Source organism: Capra hircus, chromosome 17, assembly GCF_001704415.2.
Source record: "Capra hircus breed San Clemente chromosome 17, ASM170441v1, whole genome shotgun sequence".
NCBI lineage: Eukaryota > Metazoa > Chordata > Mammalia > Artiodactyla > Bovidae > Capra > Capra hircus.
Genome location: NC_030824.1, coordinates 26798013 through 26824008, shown reverse-complemented (window position 1 = coordinate 26824008; position 25996 = coordinate 26798013). Strand labels below are relative to the sequence as shown.

The following is a 25996-nucleotide window of genomic DNA, read 5'->3' as shown; positions in this document are numbered from 1 at the left end:
GTGCCCAATGCTCGTTACTCTGTCCCCTCTCCGCGGACTTAACATGGGGCTGACTTCAGCTACTTCCGAGATCCGCGAACACCAAGTCGTCCCGGCCAACATCAAAGATGGCGTCCAAGCCCACAACCTATCCACTGCGCACGCTCCGCTGGCCTCCACGTGTCCACTCTCGATGTCCGTCCCCCAGGTTCCACTCTAGCCGCCGCGTTCAGTGGTTGCCACCGCCCGCCAATCGCAGGGCAAGGACGCCGCGGGCCCCGCCCAGCGGATCAGCTGAGGGATCTGCGATGTCTGTTGACAGCAGCGGTGGCTGCGCGGCCGGTTCCGGGTTCGGCGCGGGGCGGGGGGTAAGCTGGCGACGGGCGCGGGCGTCCGGCGGGACGCTGGGGAGGCTCCCGGTGCGGGCCGCAGCGGGGGGGCGCGGGCGCCGAGGAGGAGCGGCAGGCCGCAGCCTCTGCCCTTGCGGTCAGAGTCTCACCCGACGTTTCCGGGTCTCGTCAGATGTGAATCCGATGGAGCGGCCGGGGGAAGGCGAGCAGCCGCCCCAGGAGCAGCCGTGGGGGAGGCTTCTTCGCCTGGGCGCCGAGGAGGGCGAGCCGCACGTCCTCCTGAGGAAACGGGAGTGGACCATCGGGCGAAGAAGAGGTGCGGGGCGGAGAGCGGGCATGGGAAACGTGGGACGGGCGGGGGACAAGCCTGGGGATGGGTCAGGGCACGGGGGTGGGGGACCAGGGACCCGGGATGGGGGTGGGGGACGGGGACCGAAGGATAGAAGCCGGGGGCTGAGGGCGGAAACCTGGTGATATGAGCAGGGCGAGACCGGGCCCACCAGGCTATGGGAGGCCCCTGGGCGGGGCGCATTCTGCCGTCCAGTTTTTCCAGTGGAATGGGCTTTCGTGTAACAGCTGCCATGTATTCACTTAATGGCCTGCCCAGTCACTTCTGAGTGCTTCATTCAGGTTATTTAATCCTCACCACAACTTTATGAAGTAGATATAATAATTTATCCCCGGGAATACAATCTTCTCAAGTTTATTATTACCCAAAGCATCTTCTCTAACCTTAATAGAAATGAAATTAGAAAGCAAAGCAGAAGGAACTCTGGAAAATCCACAGCTATATGGAAATTAAATAACATTCTTTAAGAAGCAGTGGGTCTAAGAAGAAATCAAAAGGGAAATTAGAAGATATCTTGACATAGGTAAAAATATCATATGTGAAGATCGCTCAGTCATGTCCAACTCTTTGCGACCCCATGGACTATATGCATGCATGCTAAGTCGCCTCAGTCGTGTCCAAATCTGTGCGACCCTATGGACAGCAGCCCACAGGATTCTCCAGGCAAGAATACTGGAGTGGGTTGCCATTTCCTTCTCCTCATGGATTATATAGTCCATGGAATTCTCCCGGCCAGAATACTGGAGTGGGTAGCCTTTCCCTTCTCCAGGGGATCTTCCCAACCCAGGAATTGAACCCAGATCTCCCACACTGCAGGAGGATTCTTTACCAGCTGAGCTTTCAGGGAAGCCCCAGACTATAATGTATCAAAACTTAGGGGATGCAGATAAGTAGTGCTTAGAGGGAAATTTATAGCTGTTAAAAAAGATCTCAAGTCCCAGCTCTTAGAATAGAGTTGATTAAATATTTGTTGATTTAATGAAAGGGGAAGCTAAGGACTTGAAGAAAGTCGCACAAGTAGTGAGAGGAAGCACCCTCACCCTCCGTGCTTACTGCTTCTGCTGCTGCTGCTGTCACTTCAGTCGTGTCCGACTCTGTGCGACCCCATAGACGGCAGCCCACCAGGCTCCCCGGTCCCTGGGATTCTCCAGGCAAGAACGCTGGAGTGGGTTGCCATTTCCTTCTCCAATGCATGAAAGTGAAAAGTGAAAGTGAAGTTGCTCAGTCCTCTACTGCCTCTAGACCTCTGATAATTTAACCTCCCTTGTAGCTTTCATACTGAGAGTGCAGTGCACTGATGAGGCCAACAAAAATATTTTGGTTTTATGCAAATTAATAAATTGTGACTCTGGGAATTCCTTGGTGGTGCAGTGTCTGAGACTCCACACTCCCAATGCATGGGAACTGGAGTTTCATCCCTGGGCAGGGAACTAGATCCCACATACCGCAATTAAGTTCACAAGATGCAACTTAGACCTAATACAACCAAATAAATAAATAATTTTTAAATGAAAATAATACATTGTTTTTCTGACTTTATACTTTAAACAAGAGAGAATGAGAAAAATTACTATTTAAAAGCAAGTATTTTTTGGCTTCATTTTACCCAGTACGATGTACCTGTACCTGTTTTTCTGTTGGGGTCTTTTGGGAGACAGTCTTAAACCCCAGCATCAAGTTATTATTTTTTTTACAACTTTAAAAATATTTATGGATTATTAGAAACTTTTCAAGATGCATTAATTAGTGTAAATGAATGTTTGATGAAGAGCAGAAGCCCTAGAGACCGCCACCTCCAGGCCCACCATGACACCAGCAGAAGCAGCAGCACCACCACCACAGTACAACTTACTTTGGGTTAAAAATTTATATTTCAATGCCTTTGTACTTACTTCATAGGGTCACTGTGAAGATTAAAGAAGCCTGGCTAAGAGTTAGCACTTAACGTTAGCCATTGTTATTATAACACAACACTATAGTATCACTTTACACGTTAATACAAGGAAGCTCCAATACTTTGGCCACCTGATGGCGAACAATTGACTCATTGGAAAAGACCTTGATGATGGGAAAGATTGAAGGCAAAAGGAGAAGAGGGCAACAGAGGATGAGATGGTTGGATTGCTATCCAACTGATATCCAACTGATATCACTGATTCAATGGACATGAACTTGGGCAAACTCCGGGAGATAGTGAGGAACAAGGTAGCCTGGTGTGCTGCAGTCCATGGAGTTGCAAAAAGTTGGACATGACTTAGTGACTGAACAACAAAGCAAGAAACATAAATATGTAGTTAAGCTGATTCAATGAAAGTCCTTTCCGTGAATGTATTAACCTTTCCAGCAAAATGTAGAGTTTAAAAGTCTGCCCAGGCCTCCATAACAAAATACAGGAAGCTTAAACAACAGAAATTTATTTCTTATACTTCTAGAGTCTAGGAAGTGCAAAATCAAGGTGTCAGTTGATTTGTTTCCTGATGAGAACTCTTCTTCCTGGATCACAGAGAGCTGCCTTATCTTTCTGTCCTCGCATACTGGTTCAAGAGACCTGTGGCGTCTCCCTCTTAGAAGTAGTTCAACCCTCTCAGATTAAGGCCCCACCCTAATGATCTTATTTAACTTTATCATCCAGAGTCACTCTCTCTAAATACAGTCACTTTAGGGGATAGGGTTTCAGTGTATAATTTTGGGGGGCACACAGGTTATAGAACTTGATTATTTTAAAACTGTTACACACCTGCTATGTACAAGGCATTATTTTGAGAAAAAGGGAGAGCTGAGTTGATGTGTTGGGGGGGGAGTGGGAGTCCTCGCTTTCCCAAAGAGCTCCCGATTCTTGGAGAGTGGCAGAAATGCATACCAGCCATGGAGAGGTTAATGAACTGAAAGACAAGCACACAATATTCCAATTCTCGATTGGAATGCTGATGTTCTGGCATGGAGAAGCCTATTAAAACCCCACTCCGGTGCCACAGTGACCAGCGTGGCTCTGGGGCTGTGAGACCATCCTGGTGGTTTTGCTCAGTGTAATGGGACAGTCTTGAGCACAGGTGAAATTCACCTCAGATAAATGTAACAAAATACTTCCCATAATTTGGAGTGTTTGGGCGAATAAGGTTTAAGGATTATGGAAGCATAGTTCACACTTAGTAAAATTTGCCCCTTTTAGGTGTTCAATGAGTTTTGAGAAATAGAGGCACCACTACCATCAAGATACAGAACATTTCTGTCACCTCAGAAAGTTCCTGGTGGTCTTTTGGAGTCTGTCCCTGCCCTTTCAACCTCAAATCCTGACACTCACGTATCTGATTTCTGCCCCTGTAGTTCTGCTTTTTCCAGAACACTGTCTAAAGCCATCTAAGGGAAATCACACATTATTGCAGCACTGTCTTTGGGTCCAGCTTCTTTCTCTTGGCTGGTGCTTTTGAGGTTCATCCTTGGCAGTTATGTGTATCAAGTGTGTTCCTTTTTATTGCTGGGTGGTGTTCTGCAGTGTGTGTATTAATTCATCACCAGTTGATGGGTACTTGTACTGTGCTGCTTCCCACGTTTGGTTATTAAAAATAAAGCTACTGTAGGGAATTCCCTAGCTGTCCAGTGGTTAGGACTGTGTGCTTTAACTGCCGAAGGTGCAGACTCAATCCCTGGTTGAGGAACTAAGATCCAACAAGTCGCAGGGCATGGACCCCAAAACAATAAAATAAAGCTACTATAAACCTTAGTAGCTATGGTGCAAACCTATCATAGGCAGATTAGTGACTTGGTGTTAAAACACTCCTGAAAGCATTTATTCTTTTGATTTTAGGAGAGAACAAAGTATTTGAAGATTTCCCCCTTAGACTTAATGAGAATACAGTAATTGTATTCAGCTGTAGATACATTCCTGTTTTGTTTTAAATTTTCTTGAATGTGTACGTGTGCTTGTGATAACTCACTCAGTCATATTTTTGTGAGTCTGTCATGCTTCAATTTTGTGACCATTTATGAAACCTTAGATTACACAGAAGAAATTCAGGACTACAATACTGAAGATATTTAATAAGTCCCTTAGGTTTTTCTCAAAGTTCTATAATACTTATCAGGTTGTCTGCATACATGTGCATATTGTAAAAACGTCACCATGAAGCTGTTGATGTATAGCTAGAGGTGTTGATGGGTATATCTTCTGGGTAATGAGGAAGGAGAAAGGTTCAATACATAGTCCCTTTTCCTTTTGGATTAACACTTAAATGCTTTCTGGGTCTTGACTTAGTGGGTCTTGACTTCTGGTCATATGCTATCATTAAAAGAAGCATAGTGTTGTGCCTAGTACCCACAGTTGTATTCCCCTTCTCTGCACACCCTCCTCTCTGTTTTAGGTTGTGACCTTTCATTCCCTGGCAATAAATTGGTCTCTGGAGATCACTGTAAAATTACAGTGGATGAAAAATCTGGTCAGGTATCACTGGAAGATACCAGGTAAGCTCTTTCTGAACTTCTTTCCTGTTCCCTCTTGTAGCTTCAGGAAGCCGACTTTAGCCAGTGACTGCAGAGAAGAGACAAAGGCCCACTTTCTATAGCTCAGAAGTCTGCTAGGGTCTCTGGGTATTGGGAGATATATTTTCTGGCTTCTAGGATGGGCTACTTAGTGACACTGGTGCCTGTGACAATTCTTGAACATTATCAGATTAAAGCAAAAATGTCTCAGAAGTAAGATTTAAAAGGCAGTGATATATTTTGGGTTTTTACAAATATATGCAAGTTCAGTTCAGTCACTCAGCCGTGTCTGACTCTTTGTGACCCCATGAATTGCAGCACGCCAGGCCTCCCTGTCCATCACCAACTCCCGGAGTTCATTCAGACTCACGTACTTCAAGTCAGTGATGCCATCCAGCCATCTCATCCTCTGTCGTCCCCTTCTCCTCCTGCCTCCAATCCCTCCCAGCATCAGAGTCTTTTCCAATGAGTCAACTCTTTGCATGAGGTGGCCAAAGTACTGGAGTTTCAGCTTCAGCATCATTCCCCCCAAAGAAATCCCAGGGCTGATCTCCTTCAGAATGGACTGGTTGGATCTCCTTGCAGTCCAAGGGATTCTCAAGAGTCTTATGCAAGTTAGGCTTCCCCAAATCAAGAAGTTTCCCTTTCTTTTTTAATATTACACCACATAAGTAGTGTGTGAAAATGAAAAGCTTTTCAAATTGCACTTACCCACTAAAAATATATACGTATTTATTTTGTATTAATAGGATTATACTATTATACTGTTGTTGTAATCACCAAAGGCTCAGTGGCCGAAAACAACAGCAATCTGGGATATTATAGGCCTGGGGTCCTAAAGTCCAACTCAGGTCTCATTGGCATCAGCTCTTTCTGGAGGCTCTAGAGGAGAAGTAGCTGTCTTCTGTGCCAGCTTCCAGAAGCCACTGCCTCCCTTGGCCGAGGTGGCTTGAGGGGCAGGGGTGATCCATGCAGAAGGAACAGCAGCTGCAGAGGTCCAAAAGCGCCAGCAGGAAGACCCCAATGTCCACACTGGAGAGACCGTACTTTAGTTTGAGAACAGTAAAGAGTCACTAAGGGGTTTAAGCACCCCTTGGAGAAAGAAATGGCAACCCACTCCAGTATTCTTGCCTGGAAAATCCCATGGACGGAGGAGCCTGTAGGCTACAGTCCATGGAGTCGCAGAGTCAGACACGACGGAGTGACTTCACTTTCACTTTTTAAGCAGAAAAGTGAAATCAGACTTTTGGGCTAGAAAGAGCTTGAGGATGGATCTTGAGCCTGGCAGCAGAGCCGTGGCCGTGTAAGACAGCTTCACTGGTCTCTGTAAGTGGGCTTTTACTGGGAAGGCAGCCCAGCCTTCTGGGGACCTGCTGCCAGCTGCTGAGGACTCGAAACAGAGATGGTGTGACAACACCGCCTGCACTATTTACTGTATGGCCCTGTACAGAAATCTAGAGTAGTGGAAGCCTGCTCAGAGGCCAGGCTAGAGCCTCTTCCTCACTGGGGGTCATAAGAGTGCAGCCATGGAGTTAGGGCCGAGGTAGACCAAGTGCCCAAAATTGGCTAAGGGGGAGGAGGTTGCTCAGGTGTGCTCTTTCCCTTGGTTGCAGTCTAGTCTCGGTCCACTCAGGAGGACCTCCTCAGGGAGGCATCTCCTGTCCCGTCTGACTCAGGCTTCTCTCTCTCCCAGTAGTGTCCGCTGCCCTCCCATCCAGCAGTGTGGTCCCTGATTTTCTTTTTTAATATTTATTCGCTTATTTTAGGCTCTGCTGGGTCTTCGTTACTGTATCAGGGTTCCTCTAGTTGTGGCGAGTTGTGGCTACTCTTCCTTACTGTGCATGGGCTTCTCATTGCAGTGGCTTCTTTTGTTGTGGAACATGGGGCTTCTCCACTTCTATAGTTTCAGTATGCAGACTCTAGAGACTAGGCTCAGCAGTTGTGGTGCACAGGCTTAGTTGCCCCATGGCATGCAGAATCTTCCAGACCAGGGATACAACCTGTGTCCCCTGCATTCGCAGGCAGACTCTCAACCACTAGACCACCAGGGAAGGGTGGTCCAAAGGGTCCCAAAGTCCAACTCAGGTCTCATTGGCATCACCTCTTTGTGGAGGCTCTAGAGGAGAAGCAGCTGTCTTCTGTGCCAGCTTCCAGAAGCCACTGCCTCCCTTGGCCGAGGTGGCTGGAGGGGCAGGGGTGTTCCATGCAGAAGGAACAGCAGCTGCAGAGGTCCAGAAGCGCCAGCAGGAAGACCCCAATGTCCATTCTGGAGAGACCAGACTTTAGCCTGAGAACAGTAAGGAGTCACTAAGGGGTTTAAGCACCTGATTAACTGGTCCCTGATTAACTGGAGTGGCATCCCAAGCATAGGAATTGCACTGTCTTCCTGTCATCGGTAGTTGTGTGTTGATTTGCTTCTACCCAGAGCCTGTCTCAGGGCTTCCCAGGTGGCACTAGTGGTAAAGAACCTGCCTGCCAATGCAAGAGATGTAAGAGATGTGAGTTTGATCCCTGGGTCATGAAGATCCCCTGGAGAAAGGCATGGCAACTCCAGTATTCTAGCCTGGGAAATCCCATGGACAGAGGAGCCTGCCAGGCTTCAGTCCACGGGGTTGTACAGAGTCGGACACGACTGAAGCGACTTAGCACACAGAGCTTGTCTCATGGGGGCCGTCGGTGCTCATGTGAGGAATGAACTGAGGGCCTAAGGCTGCTGGAGGGAGGGATAGGTCTGTGGACAGAGTCTGGTGCAGAAGAGAAGCTGGAAGTCAAAGGACATGCTGCTGGTGGATTCTAGGGCTTCACCAGGAGGAGAACATGAGTTTGGAACAGTGAAGGCATTCAAACACTTGACAACGTCATTTGGCTGTGAGTGACGGCACAACAGGCAAGGATTTCCTTAAGAGAATTGTAAGGCAGCACAAATGTTTATATCATTCCTGTGAGTATTTATCATTTTCAAGGTGATAGGGGCTTCCCTGGTAGTCCAGTGATTAAGACTCCACACTTCCAGTGCCGGGGGTGTCAGTTCAGTCCCTGGTTGGGGAATGAGATCCCATGTGCTGTGTGCCGCCACCCAAACTTTCTTAAATTAAAAAAAAAAAAAAATTGGTAATATTGAACTGCTTTCCTACAATTGTAGAAAGGGAAACTTTTAACTCCAAGTTGTTTTAAGTAGGATAAATTCCATTTTATTGCCCCTACAGCGCCAATGGAACTGTCATTAACAAGCTGAAGGTTGTTAAGAGGCAAACTTGCCCTTTACAGACTGGGGATGTCATCTACTTGGTGTACAGGAAGAATGAGCCAGAACACAGTAAGAGGGGGGTTTCCTGGGCTGGACCCACAGGTGAGGTGTGGCAAGGGGCCCTGCAACAGCTGGAAAGCATTTGGGAAGAGGCTTATTAAAGCCAGTATTTCCTGAAGGAGTGTTAGCTTACCTGCATCCCTTTTGTGTTTATGTAGATTCTTGGTGTAGGTAGTGTCTGTTGAAGAATGGGAGTGTTGGCCTCGCAGTCTGAGCCCCAGGCATTCTTCAGAAATGCCACCGTGGTCATGAGCCAGGGGTCTCAAAATGGTAGCCAAGGAGAAGTGAGTGAATTGGGAGGGGTGAGCTGACAGAAAAAGACTCCTAAATTGAGAATAAGACTTAGAATGGGGGCTGGAGGCCACAAATGGCTCTGCTCTGGGACACTTGATAGTAGATAGCAGAGGTCAGACAGGATTCCACTGGAGCTTGTCCCAATCTGAGCATCCACATTTGTGGAAGAAGAATGATGCAGGACAGAATTAGGGGAGTCCTTCAAATGGTGCCCCCAAAATAGGAAGAAGGGGGCAGGTGTTCCCTAGGTTGTTCTCAGCATAGTCAAAGCCACCCCTGGCCACACAGAAGGATCTCGTGTCCGCTTCTGGTGGTTTGAAAAAAGCAAGGCCTAGACTCATCCCTCCTTGTTGCTCTGCTTCCCTTAGTCAGCCTCTTCATGCCAGATGAGTTTCCTGAGGCTTATTTATTTTGGCTTTGGTTCAGATGTTTTGGATCACTTGCTTTAAATTCCCTTAAACCGGCAGCTGTGGTTATTAGCTGATAAGTCAAAATAGTCGACAAGAACAAAGTGGCTGTGAGGTAATGGGAGGGAACAGAAGAGAAATGTGAGTTCTCACCTGGCACGTGACTGACAGTGCTCTGATTTGGTTAATTTCTTTCAGACGTGGCATACCTCTACGAATCTCTAAATGAAAAGCAAGGTGTAACACAAGACTCCTTTGGTAAGTGAGATTTTCCAAGAGGAGTGTGTGTGTGTAAAGTGGGTCTGTGTGTTGACTGTCTCCGTCAATAGGAGTAGCTTGCCTGAGGCGGTGGTGCCCATCTGTGCCCTGACTGTATTTTCCTCCTGCTCCTTCTGTGTTCACAGAAGCTAATAAAGAAAATGTGTTCCACGTGACCAAAGATACCTCAGGTGCAGGCCGAGGTGACGATCCTCAGGATCCCCAGGTCCTGCTGTCGTCGCCTGCCACTCAGGTGTGCTTTGAGGAACCACAGCCATCGACGTCCACATCAGACCTCTTCCCCAAGGCCTCTACCTCTTCCATGGAGCCCACCTCTGCAGGCCGAGGGCCTCCCTCCAGCTCCAGTGAGAATGGGGGTCTCGGGGCGGTAGCTACAGTGCTTTCTATTCACTGTTCCTGCCCTGTGTTGTTACGGAGACAAACAAGCACTGAGGAGTTCAGTGGTGGCGTTAGGCATCAGGCTGTCAGTAGTAAGGTTTTTCTAGCAGTCGCTGTCTTGTTCCATCCTCAAGAGAAAGCCTGGGAATAGGGGACTATAGCAGTGTGGTATTTTTTACAGGTTATGTAATTCATATACTGTAAAAATCACGTAGAATGAACCCTTCCAGTTTTCTGGGTTTGTTAACGGCATCTTGTGTTACCTGTGCCTAGTTTGAATGAGTGACACTTCGATCTGCTGTCTCTTCTTCTGAGGCGGGTGAATCAGACTTTCTTGTTTGTCCCTCTCACAGGCTCCAGAGGTGCAGACGTCTCTCCAAAGGGGTGTGGTCCATCTGTGACAAGTGATGAAATCTCCAGCTTCCCTGTGACTCTCCCAAACAGAGAGGGGGCCTCCTTTTCTCTGTCGGAACCCCAGGATCAGGAGGATTTGGAGCCTGTTAAGAAGAAAGTAAAAGCAGGTCAGAATCTTGAGGTTTCATGTAACCTCAGGGCCCCAGCAGGACCATCCGATATGCACCTGCTGGGGCCCCACCATCTGCCAAAGCCTGAGGATGCTGTATTAGGCTGACAGCAGATGGCAGCCTGGGCCCTTTCTTTCCTGTTTGTACCATTGGGATTGAACTGTGTTTACTGCCAGGATATGCTATCAGTCTGCAAACTGCATTCTTTTTTTTTTGGCTGTGCTGGGTCTTCATTGCTGCACAGGCTTTTCTCTGGTTACAGCAAGCAGGGCTACTCTCTAGTGATGCGTGCGCTTCTCACTATGGTCGCTTCTTGTTGCAAAGCTCAGGCTCTGGGGCTTGCGGGCTTCAATCGTTGTGGCTCTGAGGCTCCACAGCACAGGCTCAGTAGCTGTGGTGCACGGGCTTAGTTGTTCCGTGGTATGGGAGGTCTTCCCAGATCAGGGATCAAACCCATGTCTCCTGCATTAGCAGACGGGTTTTTTACCACTGAGCTCCCAGGGAAGCCCCTGGAAACCATATTCTCGAGTTGCGACTCTGTCCTGATACAACAGCCAATTTTTAAGAGTATGTTATCTTTAAGTGATAGTTTGAAACTTCACATTAAAGACAATTTAGAGAAAAACCTATGCTTTAAAAGCCAAAGTTAAAAAGATTGTAAAAAATGTTTGGGAATGTAGTTCGTAAGACAGTAGCTGTAAGGCAGACCTGAGGGCTGCCCGTGGATTGGAGCAGCGTGATGCGAAGGAAGATGGGCCTTAGAAAGAAACTGTATTGCCTAGTGTATTGAGTGGAAAATGAGTTGATTGACCTGGGAAGGGGTGGAATGAATTGGCAACAGATACATTAACAAGTGTAAGAATGAAGCCATTTTTAATTATCAGAAATGAAAAATTATCTAAGGAAGAAAATTCTAATATGCTATTTGACTGAATAGACTATTTAAGCATAGTAATATACCTACAATATATTGACCCAATAATTGTGTTAGAATAATATTGGGAAGGCTACTCAAAGGGCAAAATCCTTCTCTGTTTTAATGGATATCAGGAGATGATAGCTAAAATCTTCAGCGTAAATGTAGCGTGACAATCCAGAAACACAGAGGCTGGGACCAGAAGAAACAGCTAAAAGACACTGTGAGGCAGGAAGAAAGTCCTTTCCTCAGAGGAGGCGGGGATGGTGAAGGTGAGCAGAGGCTGGGGCAGAGGGCTGCTGCTTTTGTTTTCTTTTAAATATTTGACTTTTTAATTCATGTTTCTCTAATAAAAATAAAAATTAATCTGTGACATAGAAAAATTAAACATGCCAGCCAAAAAAAAAGATTTTAAGCTCCTGGTAACATTTTTTTAATTTAATTATTTTTTAATGGGAGTATAATTGCTTTACAACATTATATTAGTTTCTGCTCTGCAGCAATAAGGATCAGCTATGCATATATCCCATCGTTCCTGAGCCGCCTTCTCACCCACCCCCCGCCCCATCCCACCCATCTGGGTCACCACAGAAGCACCCAGCTGAGCTTCCTGTGCTGCGCAGCAGCTTCCCACTAGCTGTTTATTTTATATATGATAGTATGTGAAGTATGTCAGTGCTGCTCTCCCAGTTTGCCCTACCTCTCCTTCCCCCACTGTGTCCACAAGTCTCTCTAGGTCTCTGTCTCTGTTCCTGCCCTGCAAATAGGTTCATCAGTGCTCCTGGTAACATCTGATGGTCTGTATTTTCCAGCACTTTCCTGTATGCATATGAGTCATATTTTTTTATTCAAATGAAAATGACTTCATACACAAATGCTATTTGACAACTGGCCTTTTCTCGTACCTATGTATCCTGAGTGTCTTTTTATACTGTTAACTGTTCTAAAACAATGCTTAAATATACCAGATTATGAAACTTATTTTGGACCTTCTTAAAAATGCCCTCTGAAATACACAGAGGAAGAGGTCTTCTGTCCACAGTTTAAGACATCTATAAATCCAAGAGACGTGTTGCCTCCATGGTCATGACGGTCAGAATGTGTCCCTTCCCTTGCAGATGGGGAGCCAGACCTTAACCTGCCCATACTGGTCACAGACCCAGGCAGAGACCGTCCCGCTGCCTTTGACGTCAGAGCCGAGGCCATGAAGCCAGACAAGATGGAGGAGACGCTCACGTGCATCATCTGCCAGGACCTGCTGCACGACTGTGTGAGGTGTGCCCAAGTGGGGTCCTATGGGAGGCCAAGGGTGGGGTGGGCCTTTGGGTCAGGTTGGAGGCTGCACCCACTGAGGGTGCCATAGCCCTTTTCCTTGTATGGCTGGCGAGCCGGGAACCAGGCTGGTGACTGAAGCTACAAAGGAGCCCGAGAGACTGAGGTGCAGTGGCTCTGACCTCGGGTTGGCCTCAGGCAGAGCAGGAGAGCTGCACCGAGGGCTCGGTGTCTCCTGGCAAAGAAAGCCTGGCAGTCAGCATGGAGCGAGCCTCCTAGAACGAAGATCTCTCATTGCTCCTCTGTGGGAACCTGGAATTAATCTGTCTGAAGTTCAGCTGAAATGCGTGTCCTTTCCACCCACACCCCATGTCACTGCTCTTCCTCCCTGGCCCTCCCTAGGGTACCATGTGACCTCTAGTTTCTTTTTTTTTTTTTTCCTACTTGTAGTTGACAGGCACAGAATTAAAGCAGTTGAGATGGGTGCCATGTTTTTGCACAGGGACTGTTTCTCTGGCAGGTTTTGGAAGGCAGGTGGCTTCCCCTGGCATTAGCTGAGGATGCAAACCCCACCAGCAGCAGACCTCACACATGGTATGGGTGGAATGCCCAGGAATGACAGGCTTAAGGCCCTGCTGAGGCAAAAGAGCATACGGTCTGGGGATGGGCAGTTGGCTCATTTTTCTGTTTGTACCCGAACCTCAGTCTGAGCAGGGCCAGACTGTTTTCCTCCGAGGAAAGAGGCAGTGTGACCCTGGGTCCTTGATCCTCATGCCCCAGGCCAGCCGTGCCCCTGGGGCCCTGGCATCCGAGGGGCTACTGCACTTGCTGGGGAGATGCTCTGCCCAAGAGTGCCCCCAGTTCTCTGAAGCCCATCCCGTGCCCTCAGCCTGCAGCCCTGTATGCACACCTTCTGCGCTGCCTGCTACTCGGGCTGGATGGAGCGGTCTGCCCTGTGCCCCACCTGCCGCTGTCCAGTCGAGCGCATCTGTAAAAACCACATCCTCAACAACCTGGTGGAGGCGTACCTGCTGCAGCACCCGGACAAGAGGCGCAGCGAGGAGGATCTGCGCAGCATGGCTGCCAGGAACAAGATCACACAGGACATGCTGCAGCCCAAGGTCAGGAGGGCCTTCTCCGACGAGGAGGGCAGCTCCGAGGACCTGCTGGAGCTGTCGGACGTGGACAGTGAGTCCTCGGACGTTAGGTGAGCCCCTTGGGCCTGGAGCGGGGTGGGTGGCCCAAGTCTGACCACCCCTTAGGACCAGCTGGCCCAGGCCACTGCTGAGGCGCAACCCAGCAGCCGTGTTGCCTGCTTTGTGCCAAGCACGCCACTCATTCAGGTGACCGTGATGAGGCTTGCTCACTGCCCTGCCTCCTGTGATAGCCTTTTTTCTCTTTTGTTATGCAGTGGAACATTTATTCTATTTTTTTGTTGTTTATCTGTATTGTTTTCCAGTTTATTAAGATATAACTGACATACAGCCTTATAGAAGTTCAGGGTGTGTAGCATAATGGTTGGGCTTAATTATTGTGAGAGACTAGCCACAGGAAATGATACTTTTTTATTTGCTGAGTCCTCATCAAGTGCCTTGATTCACCAGCTAATACAAATACCTCATAAGCACACTCACTCTCCACAGCTTACATAGTGAACATACATCCTAGAGTATCACTTGAGGTACTTATCATCTGTCAGGGTATTATTACAGAAAAGCCACAGCCACCTGGTAGACAGGATGCAGTCCTAGGAGACCTTATTTTATCGGCTGATGTCTCCTGACTTAGAAGTCCAGGGTGTGAATTTTTGTGTTGAGGCCATAATATTTAAAAAGACAAACCCCTACCCCTAGTTTGTCTCTTTTCACAAAATTTAGCACATAATGTTCAAGCAAAAAGAAAATAAAAAATCACTTTTGTGTGAAGTTTTTAGTATATATTCATCCATTCATACACAAATGTAGTCATACATGCTTAATTTTTTTTTTATTAAGACATTTTTTGTACTATTTTGAAACCTGGGACAAAACCACAGTGCGCATGCTGTGTTTACAGTTTAGTCCACACGTTATTTCTTGGAGACAAGCATGTGGAAGTAGGATGTTCATGTCAGGAGTCTCCGTGAGAGGATATCTTGCTGTACTTCTGACGTCTGGTCGAGGATACAGTTTAGTCCATAAGTTATTTCTTGGAGACTAGCATGTGGAAGTAGGATGTTCATGTCAGGAGTCTCGAGAGGATACCTTGCTGTACTTCTGACGTCTGGTCGAGCGCAAGATTGGTGCTCGACAAATGCCCGCCATTGAGTGCAGGTGGCAGCACTCCCCTGGGTGTGTGGAGGAACCCCAGTGATCCCTGAGACACTCGGGGTCTTGGGACAGGCAGGTGACTTATTCCCATTTACATGTTTTCCTTACAAACATGGCTGAGTGTCTTTTCAGCGTTGCTGCCTTTTCTAGTCATGTCTTGCCTGTCCTTCCCATGGGTGCCAGGCTCAGGCAGGCATCCTCTGACTGAGACCAGAGGAGAGTCTACATGTGCCTTTCCTGCAGATTACGTTTTACCATCTGCAGGTTTGAAGGCTCAGCTGAGGAGCATACAGCTGAAAGGTGCTGTGGACAGCGGCATCCAGCCCTGTGCATTTTCAGATTTTAATGAGGGGAAGGGTGTGCACTGGGTGGCGTCAGACCTGCAAGAACGCATCCTGCCCAGTGTGGGGACAGGAAGGCTCCACTCCAGGGGATGGCTCAGGGGGTCGAGGGGCAGGCAGGAGATGTCTCCAGACCCCAGGAGTGTCTGAGGGAGAGAGCTCTGGAGAAGTATGGGAAAAGGGGGCTGGGAGGTGGCAGGGAGTAGAGCCTGCCGACTGCTAGTGTGCGGGGTGAGTGTAGGGGGCTGGGGGGTGCTGGAGGGCAGCTGTCCTTCCCCTTCGCACACACCAGGTCCAGCAGCTGACGCAGAGCTGAGACATGGAAGCGGGACGAGGCCCATGAACTGGGGTCTGGGTCTTGGCTTGTCATTCGGGCTGGGGCCGTTGTTGCTACCCTCAGCCTCACACACCAACCAGAGCAGGTGTCATCTCATCCCCCCGAGCTCTGTGCTTTCCTTGCAGCCAGCCGTCCATCGTGTGCAGACAGTGCCCTGAGTACCGCAGGCAGGCGGGGCAGCCCCTTCCCTACCCAGGGCCCGGCAGCGAGCCAGGGGCACCGCAGGCCCCCGGGGATGCACCGTCCACGTCCGCCAGCGTCACAGCAGGTGAGATGGCCACTCCCTCCTTGCTGTCCTGACCGCTCCGGGTGTGGGTGGCGCTTCTGCTGGCTCTTCTCTGCTCAGATAGCTCGTTGCTTTTCGTGACCTGTTTTGCGCTAAGAAGCCAGATAATCAGCTTTATTTGTGGATCTCTGCTCTTGAACACACAGTCCTGATTCTGACACTTACCCTTTCCCACCCCTCCCCGCTACTACCTTGGGGCAGTCAGCATGCCCTGGGATGCTTGCCAAAGCTGAAGTGACCATCACACATGGGCCCCTCCGGTGAGGGACTGGCCTCTTTGCAGCAACAGGACATGATGTTACCAGAGCTGCCCTGAACTGTCTGTTCGCTGCCCATTTCGGCGGGCGAGTTCCTAGGTGCCATTAAGAAAGGGAAAACGAGCATGTGGACTGTGGTTTGTGGCCCTACATTGTAGGGCCTGGCCTCGTTGCCACTATCAGCCTGAGCCTGTCTAGAGGCCACTGACGTCAGGAATGTGACCCAGAGCCTCATTCTTCACCATCTGCTATATGTGCTGTGCCACAGCTCTTGGGTATCCTTGTAGGCCCCTACGGGTGGGGATGGCCAGGGTGGTGCGTGGAAGGCCCTGTTGTGACCATGGTGAGTGCACAGAGCCTCATGTGGTGCGTGAGTGACCAGGGGCCCGGCCACATTGACACAGCTCCTGGGGCAGTTAGCCAGCAGAGACTAGAGAAATCACTTTACTGTTTTGTGATCTGTCCTTCCTTTACAGGAAATACTAGAAAACCTTCAAGTGGCCTTTGAAATCTTGCTCCAGCTACTGAACCAAAAGATAGCTTCGGTCACTTTTCCATCTATTAAACCTTTTAGTTTGAGTGGTAGACCGTCACTTGGCTGGTAGAAAAATTGGCCTGGGATCTGTCCAGGTTTTCTTGTAGGTCTGTGTTCTCGTGCGTATCTTGTAGCTGCCCCTCCAGGTGTGGGCTGAGCCGCTCGTGCTGCTGCTCCAGTGCTGGCAGCACCAGCCTGAGCAGGCTGTCTGTCCCACAGCCCAGGACTACGTGTGCGCCCTGCAAGGAAGCCACGCCATATGCACCTGCTGCTTCCAGCCCATGCCCGACCGGAGAGCAGAGCGCGAGCGGGACCCCCGCATCGCCCCCCAGCAGTGTGAGTGAGGGTGTGGGTGTGTGTGTACACCGTCCGCCCGGGGCCCTCCCCACCTCAGAGCCACTCCTATGTGTCCTTCCAGCCTGGTTTTCAAAGTGTCGTGGACTTCTGTGTGTGGTTTGAGCTGAAGATACAGTTCTGTGTTTTCCACCTGTGTCACCAGGTATCCCTGCAGGACTGTGTTGATAATCTCTCCTTGGTCACCAGTTGATATCCACCCCTGTCATACACACAGGGGGCTCTCTTTCTAGATCCTGTATCTGAACATCACCCCAGTAGTTCTCCAGTGTTGCATTTTTATTCTGTTCTGTTGGCTGCTTAGTTTGTTGGATCTCAGTTCCCCGAGCAAGGATTGAACCCAGTCCAAGGTGTCATTTTAAAATCTAACAGCTGAACTGTACGGCACATTAACAGTTTCTAGATGGTGGTGAAAATCGAGCTTGTCATTTATTTAATGGTTACCTGAACTTCCTCCTTGCCATGAGGCGTGACTGGTGCATGTCCTCTGTGTCCACAGGTGCCATCTGCCTGCAGCCCTTCTGCCACCTATACTGGGGCTGTGCCCGGACCGGCTGCCTCGGCTGCCTGGCCCCGTTCTGCGGTAATGCCGGCCCCACCACCGATCGCCACCACCTTTCCCTGTTCTCTTGGTGTACTTAAGGCCAGTGGTGGGCTGGCTGTGTGCCTGAGCAGGGAAAGGCCACATTGGTCGCCATGAATTAGCTACCTTTTCCTGGAGGTCTGCATGGGTTTGCAAGTATCAGTGAGTGTTGGCTCCAAGACAGCAATAACAACAACAGGGGAACTCTGAGTCGTGCACAAGGACCACCCCCACTAAAAATACATGTCTGGACTTCACAACCCCAGACCAGGGGCTGTGCAGACTGGACCATTTCTGGGGGGAGTGGAATGGAATGCCTTTTACTTTTTCTCTGTTTGCAATTATACTTCATCACAGAACTTTTTTTTTTTTTTAATTAAACTTTCTATTTCATCATGGGATATAGCTGATTAACAGTGTGATAGTTTCAGGTGAACAGCAAAGGAACTCAGCTGTACATATACATGCATCCTTTCTCCCCCAAACTCCTCTCTCATCCAGGCTGCCATATAACATTGAGCAGAGTTCCCTGTGCTATACTGTAGGTCCTTGTTGGTTATCCATTCTAAATACAGCAGTGTGTACATGTCCATCCCAAACTCCTTAACTGGCACCTCCCCCATCCTTCCCCCACTATACCCATGACCATAATGTCACATAACTTTTCCTTCTTTATAGAATCCGTAATGAACGAAATTTGGTTATCCTGTCAGGTGAACAGTGCTTTCATAAAGTGCATGTGAAATGGGTAATGCTGCTTCCCTCCATCCCAACAGAGCTCAACCTGGGTGACCGGTGTCTGGATGGGGTACTGAGCAACAACAACTACGAGTCAGACGTCCTGAAGGTACAGGCCAGGTGGAGGCCAGTGGGAGGCCTCCCGGGACTGTCCAGTGTTGTGACTATGCATGTCTGTCTGTGCATGTCTGCATGTGTTGTGACTCTGCATGTCTGTTTACCCCTGTCTCCCCCCAGATAGGTATTCCTCCCTGCCCTTCACACTGAGAAGCCACAGGAATTGTGTTACACAGTTCCAGCTCCTGCTCAGCCTGCCCGGGGCAGGCAGGGGGAGCGGCTGGCCCTTGAGTGGAACCAGGACTGCCCACTGGCCCTCTTCATGCATTTCAGGAGGCAGCTGGCTCTTAGAACTTCAGAGTGTAACATGCACATGTGTCGCTTGCCAGGGGTCTTCCCTTCACCCCAATTATGTTTGGTATGATACCCCCAGGGCAAGGCCCCTCTCATCTGAACAGCACCTCCTCTACCCCACTGCTCTCTGAATAGGTCTTCACAGGCACGCTCTTGTAGGTTTACACAGCCAGAACCAAGCAGCTCCGTGTTTCTTGAGGGCAGGCCTACCCAGACGTAGACCCTGGCTTCCTTGTCACGTGGTCGTGGGCCACACTATGGCCGTTCAGGCTACGATTAGGTCTCACTGCTCCTATGCTATAGGAATGTCTTTGCAGAATTTCAGAAAGAGAGTGCCGACTCTTACACTTGAGGTTCTAAAGCTAGCCTGCCGTTTGAGACTGAGAAGAAGCTCCTCGGTCGAAAAGTTTGTGCTGCGCTGTGTGGGTGTGATACCATGTCTGTCCCAGGCCTCCTGTTCCAACAGGCCATCCAGGCCTCCCAGCTGAACTCCTGGAAGCAGGTCCCCTAACTTTATGCAACGCTCACCCTCTGCAGGTGCCCGTCACACTTGTGTGTTTTGGCTCTACCCACCTTCCAGGGCCTTTTATGAAATGTCAGCCCTCTTCGCCATTTGTTATATGTTTTTGTTTGTTTGTTTGTTTTTTTATGTATTTATTGGCCAGGCTTTTCTCTGGTTGCAGAGACCAAGGGTTACTCTCTAGTTGCACTGCATGGGCTTCCTGTTGCCGTGGCTTCTCTTGTTGCAGAGCACGGGCTGTAGAGCGTGGGGGCTTCAGTAGTTACAGCACATGGGCACTGTAGTTATGGCCCTATGGGCTCAGCTGCCACGCAGCATGCAGGACCTTCCCAGACCAGGGATTAAACCAGTGTCCCCCCACATTGCAAGGCGAACTCTCAATCACTGGACCACCAGAGAAGCCCCCTCTTTGCCATTTTAGTGTTTCCTTCTCCAAGCTCATGTTTCTTTTCTTGCCCATTCCCCTGTTACAGAATTACCTGGCCACCAGGGGTTTGACATGGAAAAACATGTTGACTGAGAGCCTCGGGGCTCTGCAGAGGGGAGTATTCCTGCTGTCTGGTAAGCCTTGTTGTCCTACTTGCCCCCCACTGATGGTGGTGTTTTCCAGGGGCACCTCTGTCTGTGGTCAAGTGGTCCCTCCTGCCTGTCCACACACTGGCAGCATTGATGTTGGCTTTCCCATGTTCACTCCTGCAACCTCTGCCCACCCTGGCAGAGACAGACAGAAAGGTCCTTATACTTTGAGATTTCTTTTTCTTGTTGGGTTTGAGTCGACATGACATGTTCCAGAATCTTTTCTCATACAGGGGAGGGAAGGAGCACAGCTGGTGAGGTGCTGGCCCCACCACTGGTCACCATTGACATTCTAGGGCTGGTTGTCAGGGTCTTTGCTGGCCTGTCCCTCAGTGCATCAAGTGACTCAGCGAAGGCTTACCCTCTCTCCCAGGGACACCTAGTGCTTTGTGAAGTGTGAACTTTTGTCACTAATGGAGGGTGCAGAAAAATCAGTGAGTGATTTTTTTTTTCCCTAACATAAATTATTATCAAAGGCTTTAAAGGTACTAAGTTATTTAGTCTCACAGACACATTATAGTGAGTATCTTGAGTTTTCTCTGTTGGAACAGCTCTATGTGGTTGGATCTTAACTTCTTTTGCTTTTTAATGGCTATTTTTATAAGAATGATGTGGTTCACAAAGAAAATGTTAAGTGGTACAAGAAAGTCTAAAGGATAAAGTAAAAATCATTGGAAATTCCACCACCTAAAATATCCCCAGTCATAATACTTTGATAGCCACCTTCTAAATCTATGTACCCATGTGTGTGCATCATTTTCATAAATGAGATCCTGCCAGATATGCTTTTAATAACCTATTCACTCAACAGTATATCTCGGACTTCCTATGTCAACAAAGATCTATGCCTTGATTTGTTTTAGTTATTACTTAGCATTCTGATACCATCGTTCATTTAGCCAGTTTGTTATTAAAGAGTATTTAAGTTCTTTCCAGCTTTTCACTGTTTGAACCACCATTGAAGCTGTCAAGCATGCAATCCTGTAGATTTCACAATCAGTCCCCATCCCTGTGCCACCCCTCCCCCCGAAAAAACACAGTTGTCCCCTAGGATAATAAACAGGACTACTGTCACTGGCTTGCATGGTTGAGGCATGTCCTGGGGCCTGAGTGCCAGCATCCCCTAAGCCTGTCAGCTGAATGTTTGCCCTCTCAGTTCAGTTCAGTCGCTCAGTCGTGTCTGACTCTTTGCAACCCCAGGAATCGCAGCACGCCAGGCCTCCCTGTCCATCACCAACGCCCAGAGTTCACCCAAACTCATGTCCATCGAGTTGGTGATGCATCCAGCCATCTCATCCTCTGTCGTCCCCTTCTCCTCCTGCCTCCAGTCCCTCCCAGCATCAGAGTCTTTTCCAGTGAGTCAACTCTTCGCATGAGGTGTCCAAAGTATTGGAGTTTCAGCTTTAGCATCAGTCCTTCCAGTGAACACCCAGGACTGATCTCCTTTAGGATGGACTGGTTGGATCTCCTTGCAGTCCAAGGGGACTCTCAAGAGTCTTCTCCAACACCACAGTTCAAAAGCATCAATTCTTGGGTACTCAGCTTTCTTCACAGTCCAACTCTCACATTCACACATGATCTCTGAAAAAACCATAGCCTTGATTAGATGGACCTTTGTTGACAAAGCATGTCTCTGCTTTTGAATATGCTATCTAGGCTGGTCATAACTTTGCTTCCAAGGAGTAAGAGTCTTTTAATTTCATGGCTGCAGTCACCATCTGCAGTGATTTTGGAGCCCAAACACTGTTTCCACTGTTTCCCCATCTATTTCCCATGAAGTGATGGGACTAGACGCCATGATCTCTAGGTCTTGTAAATATGAAAGAGGCGAATGGTAGGATATTTTATCTGCCATGTTTGATGATAAGTGAAATTGAAAATCTTTTTCTTATATGGGACATATATATGCTTGTCTGTGTCCTTGGTTCATTTTTGGACTTGGGAGATTGTGTGATATCTTTGTTAATTAAGGGTACAGTACATTGTCATTTGTGTTAAAAATGACTTTTTTATAAAAAAGTCATCATCACTTAGAAATTCTTAACGTCCTCTACTAATTCATTAGTATTTCTCCTTTGTTATATGTGTTCCCATTGTGATGTGTAAACTAGAGGCAGTCGCATTTACAAATCCCTTCCTTTGTGCCATTTGGTTTTCATGTCATAGTTAGAAATAGCTCAAGAGAAGAATATTATTCCTCTTAGTGCTTTTTTAAATTGTTCTAAATATTTAAATTTTTAATCTAGATGGAATGATTTTGCTATAAGGAAATAAGTTGGCATCTAGGTTGGTTTTGCTCTTGTTTTCCAAATGTCCAGCCCTTTGTCTCACCCTGTCTGTGGATCAGTGCATTAGTTCCCCAGCAGCGTGCAAGCCACGTCTGTTCTGCTGTGCTGGAAACATGATGCTACCCACTGGCGGGCTGCGCCTGTAAGAGGCTGTGTTCCTTCCAGATTACAGAATCACCGGGAACACCGTGCTGTGCTACTGCTGTGGCCTGCGGAGCTTCCGCGAGCTTACCTACCAGTATCGGCAGAACATTCCTGCTTCTGAGCTACCAGGTGAGGAACCAACTGGCCCCTTCCTGGCCCACAGTTCAGTTCTGCTTGCGTGGGCTCCCACACTCTTTTGCAGTAGTTCAATACCCTGTGTGGGCCTTTACTCTGAGTTCAGAGCAGGGCCAAGGACACAGCCTGGTGGGTAGGGGCGCAAAGGCCATGCTTGTCTCAAGTGCCCCTTGCCTGGTGCCTGCACAGGCTCTGGATCGGGTGAGGTAGGTTCCTTAAACAAGATGGCAACTGGAGTCATCTCATTTCTAAACTGGATTTTCAATTAAAGATTTTTTTTTCCTTTCCTGGAGAACAAGGAAGCGAGCTATGAAGTGGGACAAAGCATTGTGTGTCTCAGCTGCAGTGTCTCTTTGGGTCTCAGCTTAAATTCACTAGGCCAAGTCTGTAGACATGTGCATGACATGTGTTCATTTTTTTCTCTTCCCAGCGGCTGTCACATCCCGTCCTGATTGCTATTGGGGCCGCAACTGCCGCACTCAGGTGAAGGCCCACCACGCAATGTGAGTGTGCAGGCAGGGCGGGGGCTGGGCAGGGCTGGAGAAGTGAGTGCAGAAAGGCGAACAAACCCACGGTTTCCTAACAGGAACTGCTTTTCTTTAAATCTTCTGGCCATGTTGATTTTGAAGGTTTTAGGAGAAGGAAATGGCAACCCACTCCAGTGTTCTTACCTGGAGAATCCCAGGGATAGGGGCGCCTATCTCCTTCTCCACCTCCATGTCCCCAACCCACATGTTCGGGGCTGAGTACTTTGCGAATCCGTGGTTGTGGTCCCTGAGACCCATTTCCCAAGTCACAGCCATGTGCACGTCGCCCTGCACCTGGATCTACCTATGGTGATGCGATGGCTAGAGCTCTCCCTGGGAGTTTCCTACAGGGTCTTTAGAGGCTGTTCGTGTTGACATTCATGTCACCATGCTCGGTCACCCATAGGAGTAGATCGGCCTCTGCTTTGAAGCCATGAGGAAAGTGATCACATAAGTCAGTTTCATGGATTGAAGCTGTTTGCGGTGACTGTGATCCCAAACAGCCATTTGAGGTTCAAATTAAAGAAATTGGTTAAAAGAGTCATCATGAGGACTCAAGTAAAGGCAGCCGCCCAAGGGAGTGATTCTGTAAAATAAAAATCTTGGTTTGTATTTGAGCATAAACTGTGTGGAAGAGATAATTTTATTCCAAGAGATTTTGCTAGTAACAGGCTAACCTGTCTCTATTAAAATGTGGGGAAGAGGGGCAGCAAAGGCACCCTCATCTTCTCAGAGAGGAGGTCACCCACGGTACCTTGGGGATGCTAACGAGGCACAGGTCTGAGTTTCTGGAAATTACCCAAATGTTCCACTTATATTTTACATTTAGAAAGGAGGGGTCACAAAGGAGTCAGACATGACTTAGAGACTAAACAACAACAAAGAGGGTTGCATTTGGGGTTAGTGTGTTTGCTGTATGAGAAACATGCCCTTGCAAACCCCCAAGCACAGGATCACTGTCTCCTGTAGTTCCTTTGGGTGCAAGTACAGAATTCCTTTACTGAATGCATCTGTGATGCCCTCTCGTATGATTTGACTGTTTTCTCCCCACAGGAAATTCAATCACATCTGTGAACAGACGAGGTTCAAGAACTGAGCATCCAGGGAGGCACCGTGATGACTCAGGAGTGTTGGCAGTCAGTGACACGCATCTCAGAATATACCGAAAACAGACATTTTAAGGGCATTTCACAGTCCCCCCCGCCCCAGGGGGGCTGGGGTCTCGGCATAGGGCACTCTGGTGTCACCTTTCTTTTGTGGAGCAAGACCCTCTCGGCGAGAACCCCCACCTGTGGCACCCAGAGCCCTGGGGCCAGAACAAGAGCCATCAACCGTCCCCTGTGTATCTGTCCCACAACCACAGTCAAAGCAGAAATCTCTCTTCAAGAAGAGTGTCCTGGGAGAGGAAGGGGAGTTTGTCAGAAACACTGTGCTGTGAGGAAAGGGAGCACAATTTTCCAGCCACAGGATGCACAGCGACTCACGTGTGTGTTTTCATAGCTTCGGTGCTCATCTCCTAATGAGATTTAAATATCACAAACTGTAGCACAAATGATATAATTTATATTTGCAAATTGACTAAAATTGGAGACACTGATATTTGAAAGAATAAGCATATGTTCCTGTTTATGAAAAAAAATCATTAGACATCCAGGACTTCCCAGCGCCAAGGGCATGTTTGGGTCACTAACACATGGGCTCCTCCTTGGCACAACTGCAGCCCACCAAGCCGTCCGCCTTCTTCACTCCTCCCAAGCCTTGGGGCTGGGGTGGCCTGGGGCCAGGCTGCAGGTTGTCCCTGGTGATGCCCCAGCCCACCTGGAACAGCCCCTTCCTGCCAATAGGTTCTGCGAGTCCTTAGCCTTTCCTCCTGCGTTGGGTTTGCCGTGTCATCTGGAATAATACTTGAAATTTTGTTGTTTAAAAAAAAAGTGTTTTTTTTTTTTTTTTTATCATTTGTTAAAGCCACCCGTTTGTTTGCAAAATTGTACTTTTTTGCTTCTTCTCAGGAATACGATTTTCAACTTTGTCTTGCTCTTGATACAGACTCTGAGAAGCAGTGCTCTGGGGAAGAAGGCCTCCTTCCCGCATTCTAATAAACACGCTGTGTCTGTTTCTCTCCCTGGCACCTTTGTCTGTGTTGATTGTGATACCCTTCCTTTGGTTGGACCACCTGCAGAGGTCACTGGTTACCTGCTTAACTAACAGAGTGTGCCCCCGGTGGGGGGCAGGGGGCCGCTGCACTCATTAGCCTCGCCAGCCCTGCAGGTGTAGGTGACCTGGGGCCAGGGCCAGGTCTGAACAATTGGGAAAAGGCATAGCTTCCCTGGGATCCACCAGTCCAAGCCTTAGCCTACTGGTCCCTGGTTAAAGCCACAGCTTTGTGTCTAAGCTCTGGCTCAGCTCATGCAGGCACGAGGCTGCCGTCCAAGGTCCTAACTTGGCACATCACCCCCTTCACTTTGGACTCCGACCACTTCTCCCAAAGTAAGAACAGAGATGCAGGACCCTTAGCAGATGTAGCAGCTTTTTTGGCTGAGGCCTAAACATGCAGCCTTCCCTGGACTACACTGGATCCATAGGTGAAGGGAAGGGCCCACACCACCTCAGACAGCTGGTCCATGGTGCAGGCCAACTCCAGTGGAACTCAGATTCCCTGTTTCTGATGAGCACACCGGGTCCGAACAGACCTTGTCAGCCCTAACCTGAAGAGGAGCCGCAGGACCCAGGCTTGCTGACCAGCTCTTTTATAGGGTGGGCACCATGCAGTGTTTTTTATGACTTTCTGTACTTCCTGTTCCTTGATACCCTCCCTGACCACCACCACCCCACCCCTGGCATCCAGCCCACAGTGGGTTGGAGCCTGCTGTGTGCTCCTATCCTGGTGGTTTGGCTGGCACTGAGTGACTCCTGTGTCCTTGGGCCAGCTCATGTACTCTCACAGCCTCACTACCCAAGTCCCTCTTGGGCTCCTGGTGCCCATGTCAGAAGGGCTGGCCCTGCCCACCCCACCCATCTGCTGGGCCTCCTAGGGCTGCACACCAGCCCTTTCTGGCCTGGGTCCTGGCCCCCAGATGACCAAATGGATTCCTCTTTGGGCCAGTGACCAGGAACCCAGCAGGTC

The 25996-nt window shown here is 48.8% G+C and overlaps 1 protein-coding gene across 2 annotated transcripts; it reads left to right on the top strand.

Annotated features, from left to right (window-relative positions):
• Window positions 251-25000, top strand: CHFR (checkpoint with forkhead and ring finger domains). 2 transcript variants are annotated; one of them, XM_018061458.1, is made up of 17 exons: window positions 251-347; window positions 502-645; window positions 5037-5136; window positions 8361-8470; window positions 9361-9420; window positions 9567-9785; window positions 10173-10340; window positions 12378-12534; window positions 13421-13738; window positions 15644-15786; window positions 16816-16932; window positions 17450-17533; window positions 18310-18380; window positions 19676-19763; window positions 22232-22339; window positions 22776-22848; window positions 23926-25000. In XM_018061458.1, the coding sequence occupies exons 2-17, from the start codon at window positions 513-515 to the stop codon at window positions 23966-23968; spliced, it is 1992 nt and encodes a 663-aa protein (XP_017916947.1). In that variant the 5' UTR covers window positions 251-347; window positions 502-512; the 3' UTR covers window positions 23969-25000. The 2 variants fall into 2 exon arrangements, with proteins under 2 accessions (XP_017916947.1, XP_017916948.1); XM_018061459.1 differs by lacking the exon at window positions 251-347 and having other exon boundaries at window positions 411-645.

Coding starts and splice junctions, on each gene's coding strand:
- CHFR (XM_018061458.1), top strand. CDS start 513: ATGGAGCGGCCGGGGGAAGGCGAGCAGCCGCCCCAGGAGCAGCCGTGG. Junction 646..5,036: donor GACCATCGGGCGAAGAAGAG/GTGCGGGGCGGA, acceptor TCTCTGTTTTAG/GTTGTGACCTTTCATTCCCT. Junction 9,421..9,566: donor TGTAACACAAGACTCCTTTG/GTAAGTGAGATT, acceptor CTGTGTTCACAG/AAGCTAATAAAGAAAATGTG.